The 20,467-nt window shown below is 37.2% G+C and overlaps 2 protein-coding genes across 2 annotated transcripts in view; one reads left to right on the forward strand and one right to left on the reverse strand.

Moving 5' to 3' along the window:
• The window catches only part of LOC140137100 (poly(A)-specific ribonuclease PNLDC1-like), a 182,646-nt gene that overhangs the window by 142,136 nt on the left and 20,043 nt on the right, over positions 1 to 20,467 (reverse strand). The window lies entirely within an intron of this gene.
• Positions 12,795 to 15,471, forward strand: LOC140171980 (dual specificity protein kinase shkA-like). The gene is made up of 2 exons (XM_072195331.1): positions 12,795 to 13,578; positions 14,601 to 15,471. Exons 1-2 carry the CDS (start codon positions 12,795 to 12,797, stop codon positions 15,290 to 15,292), a joined length of 1,476 nt encoding a protein of 491 aa, XP_072051432.1. The 3' UTR covers positions 15,293 to 15,471.

Here is a 20,467-nt window from a genome sequence, read left to right on the forward strand (position 1 = left end):
CAACAGCAGCTTCCACATGATTGGTGGCCTACATGAATGATCAATCCTGGCTGATGTTGACCAGAATGCTGCAAACAACAATATATTATCACAGGCACACTATCCAGCACCATCAAAGCGGGCATCAAAGCAGGGGAACTTCTTCTTGAGGTGACCATTCAGGTGTTCAATCAGAACTTATATCCTGGGGGATCTGAGCTCTGAAAATCAGTGAGAGAGAGAGAGAGATACTGTTATATTAGACAATGAATAAAGAAAACCCTGTTCTACAGGCCTGACCGAAACCTAGATTTTGAACAAATTGGGAAACAAATTTTCCTATACAGAATGTATTGAACTGTATTCAAAATTTCAGTATATAACATTGGCACACATCATGCACAAACAAGTTGAACAAGTAGTGCATTTTCTGAATCACAACTAGCTCCCCATGCACAAATGGACGATTTATAGGGAACCTCAATTAGGCACCTCCATGAGCTTCCATGATGGGTCATGCAGTGCTACAAACAAACCTGAGCAGTCCAGATACTGTTATATTAGACAATGAATAAAAAAACCCTGTTCTACAGGCCTGACCGACCTAGATTTTGAACAAATTGGGAAAAAAAAATTCCTGTACAACTGAATGCCAACCCAAATTTCGAACATTTCAAGAACAATTTTTTTTTTCCCCCCCCATGGAAAAATATTTACAGATTTTGGTGATTTTTTGGGTCATTTCCAAAACAAAAAAAAGCCAGACTGACCGACCATACTTGAACCTGAGGCCCGTCCGATCATAGGACAGGGTTTTTTTTTTCGTCTTATGGGCGATTTGGACATGTTAAAGGTTAAATCTTCTTAATTCCAAGGGGAGAACCTTATACAACACTACATTAAAGCTTTAATTAAAAACCAATCTTCCTGGCAATAGGGGCTCCCCGGTTCTGGCACTCAGTGTATCCATGGGTACTAATGCTCGTTTTAAATTTCACGAAATTTGGGGGTATTTTCAGATAAAGAAAAGAGATTTGTGAAACACAACAAATAGGGGTCATTTTCATACCACTTATTTGCAAAATTAAAAAAAGACCCTCTTCATTAACGAATCACAATCCTATGCACGTTTCATTATTCTGTGCGGTGCACATTACATCACATCAATTTATTATATGTCGCATACAACCGTAGTCCAGTGTCGCAATATGTCCTACACGTTTCCGACAAAAAGGTGTTGGCCCTATATTAGAAATATTGTTTGTGTTTTATCGATGATACAGGGAGGCGAAGTGCGGATTTGGGAGGGTTCTGGATCTGCCACTGTCATGCCTACTTCCCCTTTCATAAAAATCATAAATAAATTACCTATTGCATGTCTTCCTCCGCTTCTGTGCTAAGCTCATGTCTCGAACAGAGGTCATCATCAATGTATGGTTTTCAAGTATAGCCAGAATTTCTGAGCTGTCCTTGCAGCTTTACTGTCGTCATGCTGCTTGACCAAGATTGTGCCACTATCATGACTACATTGTGGATTCTTCACCAGGCGTTGATGATTTATACTATTACCTGTATTCATGAAATTAACAGTAGATTGAATAAATACATGATGGAAGTACACTTTGCATTGTTGACATACCGTAACCGGACTAACCGGGGTATAAATGTAAACGGCACTATCTCATGGACCTCGAGTCAGTAAAGTAAATTTTGAGATTTTCTCAAAAACTCAATTTATAGGAATGTGATTAAATGCTAATTGGATTCCTTCAATCATTTCCTTTTTTTATGTATTTTTGTTGTTGTTTTGTATTGTTTGTTTGTTGTTGAAAAAAAAAGTCAGGGTCAGGCCAAAGTTAGGGTCTTTCGGGTTACCCCAATAGGTGGCGTAACTAGGGTTGGTAGCGCCTGGGACAAGAAACGAAATTGCCCCCTCCCCGAGAATATCTTGAAACAATTATGCGTGTGGAGCGCTAAAATGTTGGACAAATAAGGCCTACCACTTATTAATTTTGGTCACTAGAAGTTGAATATCGGTCTTAAAGCCTTCTTTTTTAACTGACTTTGTGCTGTAATGTGTGTGAGCAAACAAAAATTTTGACTTTCATCGCTTGAGGGGCACAGAATCGATGCTGAATTGGTCAATTTATGGCCCCTAAGGTTAGCGCCGGGGCACGCTTTTCTAAAGGACTGAGTTCGTACATCACTGCTGGTATTATTTTTTCCAGATTTTCTTCAACAAATTAATCGCACTGCCAGCCATCCAGTGCATATTATTTTCCACAACTTCCACAAGGTCCTTTGCACTCTAGACGTTGCGCGCATAGTACGCGATGGTTAACACATAAACATGATAAAACTAAAAGGAACCCTGATTGAATAATTGTATACATTAGGTAAATAAGCTAATTCTTGGCCAAGGGAACCAAGGGAGAACAGTGTGCCAGTCAGGGTCTTAGGCAGGATTGAAGGTTTGGGTATGTAAATTCAAAAAACTGGATGTGTAAATTTAAGATTTGTGTAACAAAGTATCAGGCCATGCGGGCAAAAACTGGGTATGTCATTACAAATTTGGGTGTGTAAAACACTCCCTACACGGCTGGCTGTCTAGCCCTTGGTGCCAGTACATTGATTGGTCACCCCAGGTTAAATAATAAATAAATAAATAAACTCGAACATTATGAACGCATGCAGAATAGCATGCATGGCCAGAAGAAAGCATGCCCGGGCATACACACGCATTACATAGTCATTATATGCTACATCATACATTTAATGGACGCTTTTCACCACGCATGATCGTATATATCGCATATTTCAAACTACAACGCAAACACACAACCTTTGATACAAACCAATCACACCAAGTGCGTTGCCATGGTTTGATTCACTTCCTCGTTACTAACATAGCTTAACATCATGACATATGACAGCTCACGCTGACGTACATCTCACAGTGAACGCAAAAAACGTCACGCTATGTCACTGTCAGGCTGCGCATGTGCGACCGCTGCGTTCATTTAATTGGAATTTTACTTACCTGGCTGTATTATTGAAGACCGAATTAAAAAGTCTAGTTTGCGTCTGACGTCCTGTTAACCAGACCAAAAATGCCGTACTGCGCAGATCAGCAACCAATCACACCGCGCCGCTGCCCTGACGTCAGACGCAAACTAGTCGTTTTAATTCGGTCTTCTAAATAGTTGTAGTCAGCTGGTAGTAGTATCAATTCAATTATAAAAAAATAATAAAATGAAGTATTTCTTGGCCAAACTGGAACATGCGCGTTGCGTCCATGAAGCGTGTACGCAGTCAGCAGTGTAAAGGTCCGTTCATACTACCACTGCATTTGCGATGCGATGCGGTGCGTTGCCGCACTGCTGCCATGCAGTGCGTTGCCGCACTGCTGCCATGCCATGGTACTGCAAACTACTAACTAGTACTGGTACGGTACTGCATTGCGATATCGCAATAAAGTTAAAGTTCAATACATTTTAACTTGGAAATGCGACGAGTTGCGTCGAGTTGCGCAAAAAGTAATCAATATATCGACATCGCAAAGCAACGCATCGCAAATGCGGTGTGATACTTTCTTCTGTACCGTACCATGCTATATTCGTGTGTGTTATATCGCGGAGCCACTTGCACTAGCGTTCACTGAGTCTGAGACTGAGTGTTCCAGTTTGGCCAAGAAATACTTAATTTGATTATAGTAATTACTATGATAATAAGCATATGACCCTAAATAAACTTACCACAGTCAGTGCAGTATTTAGGTCTTTTCTTGAAAGCTGGACGTTAGAAGATTCAAATCCATGACATATAAAGGCTAGCACTAAAAAGCAGTAGCATTGGTTTGCAATGGCCCATCACGATACTGTGCATGCTGTGTGTACAGCAATGGCAATGCCAATGCAATGCAATTCACTGAAAGTTGATCTTACTTCAGAATCATATGAGTGCCTTGGTCTCTGGGTTTTATATAATGGATGCCTAGAATGGATAAATATCAACTCCGACTGATGGAACGTTTTAAGCTTAATCAGTGCATGAGTATGAGTGCAAAACGTCGTCTGCTGCAGCTGTCCTGACCGCTGGTCTCGATCTCTCTGCGGCTCCGTTAGATTGCGTATTTTCACAGGATTTTCACCTGAATAATCGAAGTATCGGCAAATTCACAGTCTCAACAGACTCAACCCCGGACCTAACCGATCGCTTCCATGCCAACATAAACGGACCTGTAACTGAACTTTGACTCTATGAGGTTATTACAAAAGCTAAATTTTCTCGAAAACGGCCCATGGATACTGGAATATATATGGCTAAAATTTAGATTTTATGTTTTTCTTCATATGGTATTCATTTGGAGTGATTCCAGTCTGTAATAAAATGGCAAAGATCAAATGAATGTCTATGTTTCTCTTTGTTTTTATATTTCTAACGAATATGCTCAAAAAATCCCTACACCACGTTAATTTGCGTATTTGAGCAATCATGTTTCCCTGAATCCGCGATAGTAGTATTCAGTTAGTCAACAGGCCATAATCCTCCTTCCCCCCCTGCACACACACACACACACACACACCCCCACACGCGCCGACAGACAGAAATAGTGATTACTAAGTCCCATCCTGAACAAAGTTCAGGCGAGACAACAAAAAGGAGGTGAGACATGATCAATTCTGTTCAGGCAATGAAACCTAATGTTAAAAAAATACTACCAATAGTATTGCTCTTCATACCTAACTTATTTCAACTTTCCCGGTATAGATCATTCTGGGACACCATGTATTACTGTACCTACAAATTTTACACAATAAACTGAATCTAAACAAAACATGGGGAATTCCAGATTTTATTGAAGTGGGCTTTGGGCAAGTTACATCCCTTAAAGCCATATTATAACATTTGCTGAGGAGAACGCCCTCAAAAATTTTTTTAAATTCAGGTTTTTACACGATTGTAATGAACTTTAGTAAACAAAGAATCTCTGCAAAAATCAAGACTTTAGGTGCTGTAGTTTTGTCAAAATCCGAGATTTTGAATAAACCGTCTGATTCAGCGTTTTATTATTACGATAGAAATATTAGTCGAACGCAGCGTATGCGATGTCAACACACCCCTACGTACACGGCGTATGTGGGGACACACACACCCCACACACGCCAGAGGGTCGTACCATATTACAACTGCCGGCGTGACATGCATTGGCGCTAGTTGTAAATTCTGATTTTCTTTGCTTTACCTCACTTGTTCGGCTCAAAATTAAAAGGGACATATCTGACAGTAAATGCTAATATTTTATTGAAAATTAATACTAATCTATTTTTAAAGAAATGTTATAATATGGCTTTAAATGAAATGAACCTAACATAGCGAATTCCAGATTTTACTAAAATTCCTAAGATTAAGAAAGCTAAATATATGTAAATCTTAGAATTAAAAAAAATACCACCAATAGTATTGCTCTTCATACCTAACTATTTCACCTTTCCCGGTATAGATCATTCTGGGACACCATGTATTACTGTACCGACAAATTGTACACAATGAACTGAATCTAAACAAATTAACATGGGGAATTCCAGATTTTATTGAAGTGGGCCTTGTTAGCAAGTTACTGAAATAAAATGAACCAGCTCATTTTTAATGGTTATATATTTTCACTAATTTAATCAGCCTGTCAATAAATTTCAAAATATCAGAAAGCATAAATAAATGAGCGAGCCTCTTCCATGCATACCATTTCATTTTGTATATTTACTAACTTCATAAAAGATATGAAAATCCGCAATCTTTGTCAAGTTTGCCACAGTTGATTGAGTAACAGATCCAAATCAATGAATAGTCTCAATGTCAAAGGCACCTTGTTGTAATGAATACCAAAGTCAGCTAAACCCACAGATAACCTGTCACAATGCCACTTGAGGATGAGTTTCTGATGCCATGGATGACTGAATTTGGGTGCCAGGGTTGCCATATATGCACCTAATCCACACAATTGGGCTAGATTTGAGTTACCACAGTTTAATCACCACCTAATAATATGCCGATACAACATTGAAGTCTAGTAATTGAATACCTGAGTGGAAGAAGGGCCCAACTCCAACTTTTTACAAAAATGAGTTAGACCCAGCATTTTATTTCCAGCAGATTGTTCTTCCTTGTGTGTGAAAGATGAGCCAAAATTCACTCTCTAAATAGTCCTCCACGTACATTTAATCATGGTTTTCATGGAAGAAAGGCCCAACTCCATGGAGTTGGGCCCTTCTTCCACAAATATTGGGTTAAAGAGGAATTTTGCTCATCCATGAAATCTGCTTTTCACTACAATAAAGATTCTTGCTAACATATTACATGCTTCTATTTGTGGATAATTAACAAATTTCCGTAGCTATTTATAACACATCTGCTTACGGAACTGGTACTTGCAGTATATTAGTGGAAGAAGGGCCCAACTCCAGTAATATTGTATGTTCATGTATTAAAGGTCCCCTGAAGATTTTTCTTAATATCTCGAAAACAGTTTTGATGGAGTTGGGCCCTTCTTCCACTCAGGTATTCAATTCCTCTCTAGAGCAATGCTGGAATTACGGTATCACGGCTATTGGAACCAAAATACATAATAAGTTTGGGATTTAGGGGATATTTTGTCAACAGCATATTATTTTGTCAACAGAATATTGTTTTGTTACAAACAGTTATATTTGGGCAACACTGCTTTCAAATTTCAATAAGTAGGCCTCCTATACCACAGCAATGGGCAGATTAGTTAAGATAAGGATAATGAACTGAGTGCAATGCATTCGTCAAGATAATCGCACGCGCCGTGGAGTTATTGCATTTAGCTCGAGAGCCGATAGGCTCAAGAGCTAAATGCAATAACTCCATGGCAAGTGCAATTATCTTGACGAATGCATTTGCACGAGTACATTATCCGTCATACACTTTGAGTGTAGGCCTATTAAAACAATAGGCAATATTAATTGCTGCATTCATTATATTAGTCTTAATATTAGGGAAAATATCTTACATTTTAAAAACACCGTCAGGACATTGACCAGCTACGTAGCATTTAACTGGTAAAGAAAATCAATCCCTGTAAAAGTTAGCTATCAATGGTATCGATTACGCCATACGTCATACTTTAGTAACTTATTCACGCATGGTTTGTAACCAATTGACTTTATGTTGTGATCATTTAGAGCAATGAACCGGTTCACCTGGAAACGATCGATTTAGATGTCCGACTAGTACTACGGTGAATATCAACTGGACTTTATAGCTCTATAATTTGAACATTAAAATCTACTTATATTAAACCACACGACATTGGGATTTAACAATTTGTTCAGTATTATCATAGGCCTTCAAACACATGTGTTTGAAGGCATATGGTATTATAAAGCATGATCATGATATTATGCGCTAGTGTGTGTTTCTCGGGCCCGGCTATGTTATTTTAGATATAGGCCTACATGTATTTCATTTGTAAAATTCTGAATATTTTGCAATGGTGTCATCTTGTATAATTATGATCCACCTGTTTTTGGCCCTTTTTAATTAATAGAAGCTCGATTATTCTCATTTGATGTTTGATTTATTTGAGGTCATTAATCATAATTTATGACAATGATATTTGCATGGATTGCCGAATAGGGTGCAACTCTACTAGTCTTATTACAAGACTGCCCTACCCCAACCCTAAACCCTAACCCTAAACTCCGTAAACGAGGACTGGACTCAAGTCTAGCGAGTTGCACCCTATTCGGTAATTGTACCCTATTCTAGAACACCGTTTGTAACTATACCATTTTAACACCACAGAATGTATATTCGTACTTTTTTGTTTGTTTTTATATATCGAACAGACAATTATATAGTTATGTGACCTCTGTGTCGAAAGCGTCACCTACCTCTACTGTATGGTTATGTGAAAGTAGTATTTCTAGTATTTGGGCGTGCACGTATTATCTAGAATCTATTGTTTAGCGTGCAGGTTTTAGATAATGCATTGTTTAGCGTGCAGGTTTATATAATTTGGGCTGTGAAGGGTAGTTCGCGAAAATAATGCACGGGAGAAGAATACATAACGATGAATAGAAACGGGCACTAGAAGTGTATGTTTAGATAAGGAAGTAGAATATATCAACTTTTAGGTTCAACTTCAACTATCCAAGGTAAGTGTTGTATGTGAAATAAAATAGTAAACATAATGGTTATTAAATAACTTCATTATCAAAATTGCATTTTTCCCAATCTGTGACACAGGTCATAATGATTGTACTTGAACATTTTGGTTGTTGGGCTGCAGGCACACCCTATAAAAGTCGTCGGACGCATCATATACTGGTCTACCTCGAAAAACATGCATTTCAAGAAAAACGCAATTGAAAATCTTCGTATTAAATTTACCTTTCTATGGCTTTTCATGAACGTGGTTTTAAATTAAAGCATATACTTAACAGATTTATTTAAGAGGAATCTTAAATTATATTAACATATGCAATATTGCTTAAAACTACGCTAAAATTGTAGTTCTGTAAGTGAAATATATCGTATTTAAAGTGCATATCATACTGGTCTATCTTGGGGGCTTTCTCGAGTTCGCGAATGGTGACGTGACTTTAGACGCACCCGGCTTTATCGCGCCCATGCTCCGTGTTCAAGAAGTCCTATTGCTTGTAGAATAGTCACTTGCTGCATCTATGGTTAGACTTTTTCAAGCCTGCTGTAGTAGTCCGGTATCTACGGGAAGTTAATGATGACAGGACTCTACCAAACCAACTTTTTTGGCTTCCTTTTTAATGGTCCTATAACACATTCAAGATGTTAACAAAAAATAATTCCCAGCACTCCGGCCATTTTCAAGGTTAAAGGTCAACACAGTGGTCAAATTTCAAAGTTGCTCAAATCTGCTTAACAAAGATGGCAGCCTCCATGCGTGTACAGGGATGCTGGCGTGGAACCAAAACAACAGCAGGAATTGATCTCATCATTAGGATTCAGAAAAAGTGTAGTTTGACCTGCAGGCATAAAGGTCAAATGTCAAATTTTGGTCTCCATCATTTTAAAGGAGCATATTAAAATAACAGATGTGGAAAATAGGAGTATAAACTAACCATAGATACCAGTTGTAATCCTACTATATATGGCATATTGGATGGCCTAGAGGAAAGTTAGCCCATATTTGCAAGACTATCCTTGCCTTCAAGGTGAAACAAACCTACTCATGTTACCCTCTGGCCATGGGCTGGCCTGGTGTCAGATCTTACCCAGGGAAAGATGACATTCCATTATGGGCCTTTAAGTACAGGGGTAAAAAGAAATCAAAAATTGTTCCACTTGGAACAACATTTGAAACAAAGAATAGTTTGCTATATCTCAGGTATTTTGTTACCTGGGTAACATCACAAAATAGATCAAGATTAACATGATTCAATGGGCTTTGATTTTGTTTCACTGTTACCCAGGTAACAAAACACCTGAGATATGGGAAAGTATTCTTTGGTTGTTATTTTTCCAAGCAGAACAATTTCTTATTGCTGCTGGTATTTGAGGTCAAATATAGAATTTTCAAGCTTCACAGCTTCTTGTGTAAGCTAATTTCTTATAACGACAATTCAATTGCTTGTAATCTTACTTCTTGAAGTCACATTGGATTCAATGTGGTGTCATAATGTGCAGAATTAGATGTGCATCTATTACAAAAACAAATTTACCTCAATATGGTTCAGTTTTGAAATTGTGATTATTTTTCCAAGTGTGAGGAAACATTCTTGGCGTGGTATATAATGATGTTGTACAGGTTAATAAAATCATATCATATATCATATCATACAATATATATGATTTAAACTTTATTTAGGCACATATATCCACTACTTTTAATGCTCTCAATACCAACTGCTCTATCACTACAATAAGGGCTACAATTTTACCTGTGATACTTTTTTGCTCATAAACAAATACCAGGGAGTGTCTTTTGGAATTTGCAGGAGAGCATTAAATAGCTCTTCTGAAGCCTTCAAGGAAAGCTGTTCAGAGCATTTACAATAGAATGTAAGGAAAGAATGGTCAACTAAGGAGAGCTAAAAATCACTCTCCTATATCAGATTTAAGGAGAGCAGCAGAGAGTGATTGCTCTCACTCTCTTCAAAAGGCAGTCCCTGAAATACACCTACTTTCTAGGAACAGCAAACTAATGAAGCTCATGCTACCCAATATTAAAAAGCAACCCCATTTTTGGTCCTAACCATTGATTTGTATTTGACACAGGAAGTGGCTCAAGTAGCCTTACCTAAGAAACTAACATTCCCTAGCACTCACTAGGCATTCCATTGAATGGTAAAGACCCGGTAATGACAGTTTAATTATATCAAGCATATAATACCTGAACAATCACCGTCATTTGATCGATTTACTACAGAATATATTGCATATTCAAAATATAATTTTAATATTGTAAACCTGTTAACTTATATATTTGTGTACTAAAGTATAAGGACATGTGAATAAAATCATGTCGAAGACAAAATGGCCGTTAATCCGCCTATTGTTAAGACCTAGGATACATATTTCGAATGAGGGCAGCAGACTAGGATGCTTATCCCTTCCTCTAGATCCCTGATTTAAACCACCTAGGAAACATTTGAACCGCTTGGGAAGCATTCCAACTGCCTAGGAAGCATTCCAACCGCTAGGAAGCATACCAACTGCCTCAGAAGCATTCCAACCGCCTACAGGTTAGCACTCGAACCACTTATTATCCCTCAACCGCTATTAGTGGTCCGTAAGTGGTTCATAAGCCCTCCTCAGAGGCGAAATATGTAAATGAGCTAGGCCCTCGAACCACTTAGTGGCATTCCAACCGCCTATGAAGCACTCCAACCGCCAAAGAAATTTCCAATCGCCTAGGAAGCATTCCAACCGCCTATAGGCATTCCAACCACCTATAGGTATTCCAACCGCTTATAGGTCTTCCAACCACCTACAGGTGAAGCACTCAAACCACTATATAATTATATAGCTATGTTGGCTAAGCAATTCTACGAGAGTGAAGAATAGGAATATACAAAATGCACTGCAGAAAATCGCACACGGTAAGCCCAGAATATACACCAATTTTTATCCATTGTGACAGACGCAGAGGCATTTTAGTTCAAAGGATACCATTATTATTGTTTCAATTAACACACAAACCATATGCAAACACCATAAAGTTGACCACTGTTATGGTTGTTAGCTGATCTTTTTTTTATTCTTTGATGTAATTCTCCAAATTGACTCCTGGAAACAAATTAAATAATTCTGATCAACAACTGTGGAGGTCCAAACTATTCCCTTAAATGAAGTCGAAAGTGAAAACAGACAATTTCCCCATATGCTTTTTCCGATAAAATGAGGCTCATAATATATACTTTTCCATATGATTTCCCATATTTTTTCTGAAAAATAGCACTTGAACCCTTATAGGAATATGCACAAATTGAACTCGAATATATCAGCAAGTATACGTGCATCAGCAAGAGCCACTAAATTGCATCAAATTGATAACTGATAAATTGAGTAACATCCCAGTGGGCACAGGTTAGGATTTCGATGTTGTATCAATTTTGAAACAACGTCGAAGTCTCAACCTAACCTGATTTCAACCTAAAGGTCAGTTGAAATCAGGTTGAAATTTCAATGTTGTATCAATTAACGTTGAAATTTCAACCTGATTTCAACCAACTTTCAATGCAAAAATTAAGGAGGTTGAAATCAGGTTGAAGTCCATTTGCAAATACAACCTGATTTCAACCTGATCTCAACCAGTCGACGTCGAAATTTCAACTTGATTTCAACGTTAGGTGTGCCCACTGGGATCAGTGTGTTTTATAAATACACAAAATGGCAGTGTTAACATTGTTATTACTGTAACAGAGAATCTATATTCCGATCCTCATTAACATTCATACTGCATATTATGAAGACTATAAACTAAAGCCAAGAATTTTCTGCTTTACAAATGCTAAATTCCGCTTTTCTCCGCTTTGTAATTTTAGCACATTTCTGACATACTAAAATTTCACAAGAATCTTACCTTTACTGTAGTCGCCCTTCAACGTCCCAATTAAAAAGCCCGCGATCATTGCAAAGTTCGGATGGGTGATTGGGTATCATGGCTGCAATGGGAGGTAGGACAGGCGTTGTATGGTAAATCTATGACGGATTTAACTTTATTTTGATGACCCATTTCATTTAGTATTTTATTTATTTCTTTTCAATTGTATTTTTTTTTCTTTTTCTAGGTCATTTTTGCTTACTTTTTTTTTTTTTTTCTCAGAAATGCGTTTTCCGCTTTACTCTGAATTCCGTGATTTTCGCGGAATTTCCGCAACGCAGAGAATTCTTGGCTTTACTACAAACCACTGAAAACACAATCTTAGAATAAGTCCTTTGTGGCCTTGTATTGCAGCGCCTATGAAGAGTATTATCAATACATAATTGTTGAACAACTGAAGGATCCACCTTGTTCAATCTCACCCCATTCATCCAGGCGCATGTAGCGCTCTGCACAAAAAATATTCTTGCACTGATTCAACGATCCTCTCAAACTTGCATTTCTGAGATATGGTTGTTTTGTTGGTTGTTTTGTTGGCATTTCCTGAAAAATTCAGGCTTCAGCTAATTGTTTTGAATGAAAATTTATCACCCAAAATGAACCACTTTCTGTTTCCTTATGTTAGTCATACAGCAAATTTGTAGCAAATGTTTATTCCTGTTTTTCCGTACTTTTTTATTATTATTATTCATTGCACAGATACAAGAACATGGGTGCTTCAGTTGATAAACTGGATGCAGGTAATATTGACTTCCATGAATGCATTGGAGAAGGTGGATTTGGGTCCGTCAGTCGTGTTTCATTTAAAAAGCCCTACAAAGGATACAAAGAAGCTGCTGGCAAAACAGTAGTGTATGAGTTGGGAAAAAAAGAGGTTAAAGTCATGAGTCAACTCATCCATCCAAATATCGTTAACTTGCTTGGAATTTGTAAAACTGGGGGTGCTCATCTTATTCTAATGGAGTATGCTCCTAATGGTTCGCTGCATGATTACCTAAAAGATCCATCAAAACCTCTTCCATATGAGCTGCAGAAAAAGTGGGCAACAGAGTCAGCACTTGCAATCAAATATCTCCATGGACAGAACTTCCTGCATAGGGACATCAAGCCCGAAAACTGTCTTCTCTTTCAAGACAACCTCTTGAAGTTGTGTGATTTTGGTCTTGCACGTGAGATAGAAGAGTCTCAGACAACATCCAGCCAGAAGGGAACCTATCGCTACATGGCACCAGAAATTCATGTCGGGAATGAACGTGGAAGGGCTATTTACTCCAAACCAGCTGATATATGGGCCTATGGGATGCTGCTACTAGCGATCTGCACAAGGAAGCCACCATTTCAAGACTTGGAATGGCACAGGGTGGTCTTTGAAGTCGGCAATGGACAAAAGCCATCCATACCTGAAGGCTGCCCCAAAGATCTGTTGGATATCATGCAGCAATGCTGGAATAATGATCCTAGACAACGGCCTACAATTACATCCATTGTAATGGGTAGGTAGACTATTTATTTGTGTATAATTTTAACAATAAATGAAGTTAAAAAGGGAGTTGTTTGTAAACTGCTTATCCACAACAATACAGCTATTAAGCTTCCAAACTGGGAGTCATTGTGCACTTTCTGTTAGAAGCATGAGAGTTTCCATACATGAAGTACAAGGTCCAATGTTGAATTTAAGATGTGGAGCCAATTTGAATTTGACCCCTGGTGACCTTTAGCGGGCACAGTAGGTCATACAGTGGGAAAAATTGAAAATGTTCTGATCTTTTTTGTGAATACTCTCTATCATCTGGGAATCATGCATACAATCAGAGAATGATTTCAATCTATTCAACCAGATTAATCCACATACCTTGGAGCAACCAACGTTGCGGTCAGTACCACTGGGTTGGGTTGTGATGTTAAACACCTTGAGTCCCGATGATGTCACCGATGATGTCACCCTGTGACGTCATTTGGCGAGGTAGATTTCTGAAGGTTCTGTCCCAGGCGTGTGATAGGTTGTTTTTGGACCATTCCACATATAGTGTGTGAGCCCCGTAGGTTGGGAGCCCGGGGTTGGGAGGCAAATAGAGCTGCACTGCTACCATAGGGAGTTGACATCATGTGCTACACAAAAATGTGTGTAAGCAATTGAACCACAGTAGCTTTTGGCGGGAAAACTTGGTACTGTATTGTTTACAGGGTCAAATTTCAAGGTCACAAATGTCAAAGGTCACACTTTTGGCCCATTGCGGTCAAAAAAATCAAAGTGCTCCAATTTTGGCAAAAGGTATCAAAATGTTCATTTTGATATTCAAATAAAGATATAGGATTGCACAATTTGGATGTTTTGTTAACTACGTAATGTGTGAAAATAGGTCAAGGTTAATATCAGACTCTATAGTACTTTAAGCGATTAATACTACTACTAATAATAATAATAACTTGAAAGGGAAAAAAACTAACTTAAAAGAAAAATGAATTAATTGATCATAGGTATAAACAACAAAACTTTATCTTTTATTTTCCCTAGCATTAGATGCTTGCTGTTGGTCATTGGAGAGAGTAATCCATCCCAAACATCAAAGGAAACAACTTGTTTGTCAACGTATTGCCAGCTGTCCAAATGGAGACATGGTTGTGTCTTATTGGGAAAAACTCCATCTTCTTGACGGTGATGGGAATTGCAAAATGCAACTGAGGTCAACTGAAACAGACCCTGACCGGCAAATAGGCCGTGTTTGTAACATTTGCGTATCACCACTAGGCTACATATTTGTTGCAAGTGTGTCCTGTAGGTTTGTCCATGTGTTTACTGTCAAAGGGAAATACCTCCACTGCTTCACACCCGATAATGATTCCAACACATCTTTTAAGCAGAAATGTCTTGCCATAGATAGAGAAGGGCAATTATTAGTGGGTGATAGGGGGAGGGGTATCATCACAATCCATACATGTCCTGATGGTACGGTAGTCAATAAAATTACATGCCCAATTGGTAATGGTCCAAGTAAGATTGTCAATGGAAAGAATCAAATCCTGATTCATTCCCAACCATCAGATTCAGAGACAGAGCACATGAGTAAGGTGGTAGCAATAGATTACTCAGGTAATAAGGTGTTTAGCTTCACACCCAAGGTAGATGAGAATATGACAGGTAGAGAGGTTGTACCAGATGGGATAGTGTGTGTGATGACAATGATAACATTTATGTTGCAATGTTGATAAGTGCGCAGTATAAAGGTGTACCAAACACAGGTCACATTCACAGATACAGTCCCACAGGTGAATTCGGACAATGCATAGTCAGGGGATTATATTGTCCCTGGGATTTGTCCATGGCACCTGATGGAGCACTGGTGGTTGCTAATGACAAATCAATTCTTATATACAGAATGCAGTAAACTATAGACCACTTGGCATTAGACGTCATTGCCCGGCAGTATGCGCGCGCATTATGGCAATTTCCATTGTTCTTTGCCCTGCAGTGTGTGTACGCATCGTAGTCTGCTAAGGGCATGTGCATTTTAAATCGCCCGCCACATTTCATATAGTACAGGAAAGCCATCGAACAGTGTAGCGGCTCGTTCGAGCATATCGATAGACGAGTCGCTCGCCTTTGTTTATAAACAGTGATGTCAAGTGGTCTATAAAATACCTCATGATCATGTATGTGCAAATATCCATTTTAAGTGTATGGTCCTGTGTCACAACCTGGGGTACCTTTGTGTTACATAGCAAAAAAATTATATGGTTCAAACATTTTACCTACACATCTCATTTGAAGTGGTTCATCCTCCTGAGCATTTTGACACCTTTTTATGGAAATCGGTTAAAAAATGAGAGAGTGCGGGCAAAAACAATCACAAAGTAGGGAGGATGTAACCCCACCTCTTTTTTTCACGTTTACAATCATTTTGATCAAGTATTGGTCTTTTAAATGAACTTCTTTATTTATTTACTTGGTTTAAATGTCTGTTAGTCCATTTAGACATTTTTTTACTGGATTCAAATTTTTAATGGAGGTTTTAAATCAAATTTACGATATGAATCCCTCCCCCTAATCCTCCTCCCCCTAATCCTCAGCCACCCTTGGCACATTTCATGCCAAACATCATAAGAAAATAATTTTAAAATATTTTAAAACAGGATAAAAACATGAGTTAACTAGTATACAAATATGATGGTTTCACTATAATTTCTTACAATAGTATACAAATAATGAATATTTATGAGTGCAATGGTAAGAATATTTTCATGAGTTGAAAAATTGAATGTTCCATTCAACGAAGCGAAGCTGAGTTGAATGGAACATTCCATTTTTCCACGAATGAAAATATTTTTCCATTGCACGAATGAGAAAACATTCATTATTTGTTTTATATAATCTAAGTAGACCTTTGTCATTTGATTGGTTGATTGCAATGGCTCTGTAATCGTAGACAAGTAGGCCAAGGCCTTTTTTAAAGCAATATAGGCCTATTCTTGTATCATCCAAAAATAAGCCATTCAAAAGTATTATTATAAGGGTATAATATTATTTATACCAGGCTTTTGCTACGGTAAAAGAGAATTTAACTAAGCTTACCTAGTCCCCGGGCCTAACCATGCATATTGTAAGCTTACCTTTTCACTTTCTTGCTTTCTACTTTTTCTTTCCCAAAAGAAAAAAATCGGAATAGACCTATCATTGCGGCTTTATTTGTAGATGTGGATTTTATTTCTTCAAAAGGCAAATTAAGTTTGTTGTTTTAAATCTCCCATAACCCGACTGGGCCTATTACTATTGGCCGATCGGACTGAAAAAATATGCAATCTAGCCGTGCCGTGCAATAGAACGTACGGAATATAACAAAAATGCACGGTGCATATAACGAAAATGCATGGCGCATATAACCAAATTCCACGGTAGTGACGTAGGTCATAAAATAGTTTATTTATTGAATGACATGTGACCATCTATCAACCAATCAAATGACAAGGATCTACTTAGGTGTTATATAAAATAAATTACCCTCAACTGACCTAATTAAATCTTCTAAGTGAAGGAATACTCAAGAGACAGTGTTTTGCAATCCAAGCTGCACATCAAAATGTAACAAAACCAAAACCACCTTTTTGGGTACCCCAGTATATGACACAGTGATGATTCACCACGCAGCAAAATTACAGCGCTTTGAGTCCTCTGGAAAAAGCGCTATATAAATTCCGAAATTTATTTATATTATTATTTATAGAATCAGAGGGTGTGAACGTTTTTATTATATTTAACAAACACGTCACCTGTGACGTCACACTATTGTATTATTTTGCACAAATGGAGCGATGTTTGGAATACCACGCTATTGTTACACAAATTGGAAATGGCAGAAGTTTGTCTATTTCATATATTATACCTTCTAAATTTCACTATGAAAAGGGTGTCAAAATCACAAATATGTTACTAATGTACAATTTCAGTATGGGTTCACTTCAAATGATAAAGAAACAGCTAATCATTTTAAGGGGGTACTTCACCCCTCGATAAACTTGTGTCTATTTTTGCATTTTTCTCAAAAACTAATAACACAGTGGTAACAAAAGTTATGTATATTATAGGGATAAGGAGTCCAATTATTACACTGGAATTTCAGTGACCCAAGACACATGGTTCGTTATTTATGATAAGAAAAGTGGTACCGCTAGAATGTACCTCATTTTCTATCATATATACTGAACCGCTTGTCTTGAGTCACTGAAATTTCAGTGTAGTAATCGGATTCCTTACCCCAATAATATACATAACTATTGTTACCAGTGTGTTATTATTTTTTGAGAAAAATGCAAAAATAGTCACGAATTCATCATAGGGGTGTAGTACCCCCTTAACACTTACTTTATCTTTATTGGAAACACATTAGCTGTTAACTTTAAATAGAATAATGATGGTGTTCATAAACTCGATAATGATACTTATTACGATGTTGAAAATGCAGATTTTAAATTTGATATTTACAACACCAAATTGTGTATTCGATCAAATTGATCAGTTTTCAAATAACAAGAGTACTGGTATTGACAATGTGTGTACTTTGAACAATACATTAAATCCATGTCAGTCACGTTTTAGACTTTTTTAGTCAATTTTCTTAGGCAGTAGATCATGATCTTTTGATAAATTATATTCATATCGTATCACTGGCATGTCATTGGATTTCAAGCTGTCAACATAAATTCTACTCTTTCTGATTTTAAAGATAAGGGTCATTACTGGGTCCTTTGTTATTTATTATTTTTTTAAAGAATCTGTTAATTGTAAGTGTGTAATGTATGAAGATGATACAACTCTATTAGTTAGTTCACCACATCCAACATATTACAGACTAATCTCAAGAGCATATTACCCTTGATATGATAGCTACAATGTGTGTGGTTTAGGTGTAATCAGATCATGCTATTCGCACTAGTAATTAGTAAATTTAAGGACATACATGTATCTCTTACCTATGGAAATGCCCGGGGGGGGGGGGTACTCAGTACAAATGACCATACGGGGGCGTGCCGCAAACATGGGTAGCATTTTCAGCTTCTGGTATATCAATGACCCTTTTTCAAAGCCTATTTTGGTATATGAATGGGTCCTTTCTTCAAAATTTTCTCAATTTTTTCGGAAAACAGCCCAATTTCTCCGTAATCTAGCCAAAATTTTGGGTAAATTCGGCCGAAAATTTTGACTTTTGGTATATCAATGGGTCCAAATTTCTTGAAAAATTGGTATATTTATGGGTCTACTTCCAAAATCTCAGCGGCACGTCCCTACCAAAACCAAACTTGAGTAACCCCCCCCCCGGGTGGAAATGAGAGCATAGAAATTGTAAATGTGTAAATATATCCAATATAATAGGTGTTGTATTTAGTTCAAACTTATTTTGGAGTGATGATGTAAATTATGCCATCTAATGTATCATATCAGTGTAATTGGTTGAGTCAAGAATTATCTTCCACTATAAACATGCTTGCAGTTGCTAAAGCTCTAGTCTTCCCTCATTTTGACTATTGTAGTTCTGTATGGAATAATTTCAATGCTAATTATCATCAGGTCTTGCAGGCCAAGCTTGCTTGAATGCTTCTCCATATTAATATCAGATCTCTGATTAACAAAATGATGGAAGACTTAAAATTGGGTAAATAAAAACTTAATTGAGATAATCAATCACTTATTGTTACTTTCAAGTGTCTGAAACAAATAGCTCTAGATGATATAGCTGTTTGAGGCAACAATGAATTTGATTAATATCTATTTAAAAAATCTCAGATGATGTGGCTGTCTGCGATAACAAACATGAAGATTGTATAGGCACAGTTGATTTCTTGTCAACTGTCCATCTAAACTAATAAGAAATCTCAGATGATGTAGCTGTCTGATATGAAAATTAAAATTATGAAGAATATAATATATTTGTATAGTTGAATCTCTGTCAACTGTCCAATTTCTGAATAATAAATAAGTCGAATGGTAAAAGATCCAGCAATGGCAAGTTCTTTCTCGTTGTTGTCTTTATTTTCATGCCTGTATATAATAATATATATACTGTATTTCGTCAAATAGTCGCCCCCCCCTCAAATAAACACCCCCCACCACTTTTTTCAACCAAGATGTTTCAAAAATGCCGATATTTCCATGCTATCTTATGTAGTAAGTTTACCAAGTTGCCCACATGGTAGATAATAGCGTCAATAATTGGCGAAAATCTGGATTGAAACCGAAATGAACCAGAAGTCAGTGTTTCTAGTTCATATTTACGTTATATTAGTGTTTTTATCGTTCTAAAATTGACCTTGAATAAATGCCCCCCCCCTTGGGAAAGTGTAACGCCCTCGGTGGCGTTTATTTGACGAAATACAGTATATAAGGCCAAAAAAGAATAATGGTTTGTCTCAAAGCTCACAAGTGGTTTGAAAACAAATGCGAAATGCGTTTTTTTTGGGGGGTTTTTTCCCAACTTTTTTCATGGTATTTGGAGAAAAAAATCTGATTTTCACCGAATTTTTCCGGAAAAACTTAAAATTAAAAAAAATTTTGAAATAAAAAAAATTCTGCATTTCTTTTTTTCCAAATCTCACGATTTTACAAATGCGCGCGCTAGCTTTGAGACAAACAATTTTTTTTTTGCCTAATGTTCAAGGTAAATAATTCTTCAACACTGGAAAATACATATCAGTCAAAGTTTAAAAATTAATGGAGACACACAGAGCTTTGCATTACTGCAGTTTCTTTATTCATCAGATGCAGATAATAAAATTACAAATAAAAAATACAAAAGAACTACATTGACGCACTCTGCGTAAAAAATATGACCTACATGACAAGAAGATTTTCATAAAATATGCGTGTGGAAAATATATATAAAAAAATGAAAT

Source organism: Amphiura filiformis, chromosome 2 (genome assembly GCF_039555335.1).
Source record: "Amphiura filiformis chromosome 2, Afil_fr2py, whole genome shotgun sequence".
Lineage (NCBI taxonomy): Eukaryota > Metazoa > Echinodermata > Ophiuroidea > Amphilepidida > Amphiuridae > Amphiura > Amphiura filiformis.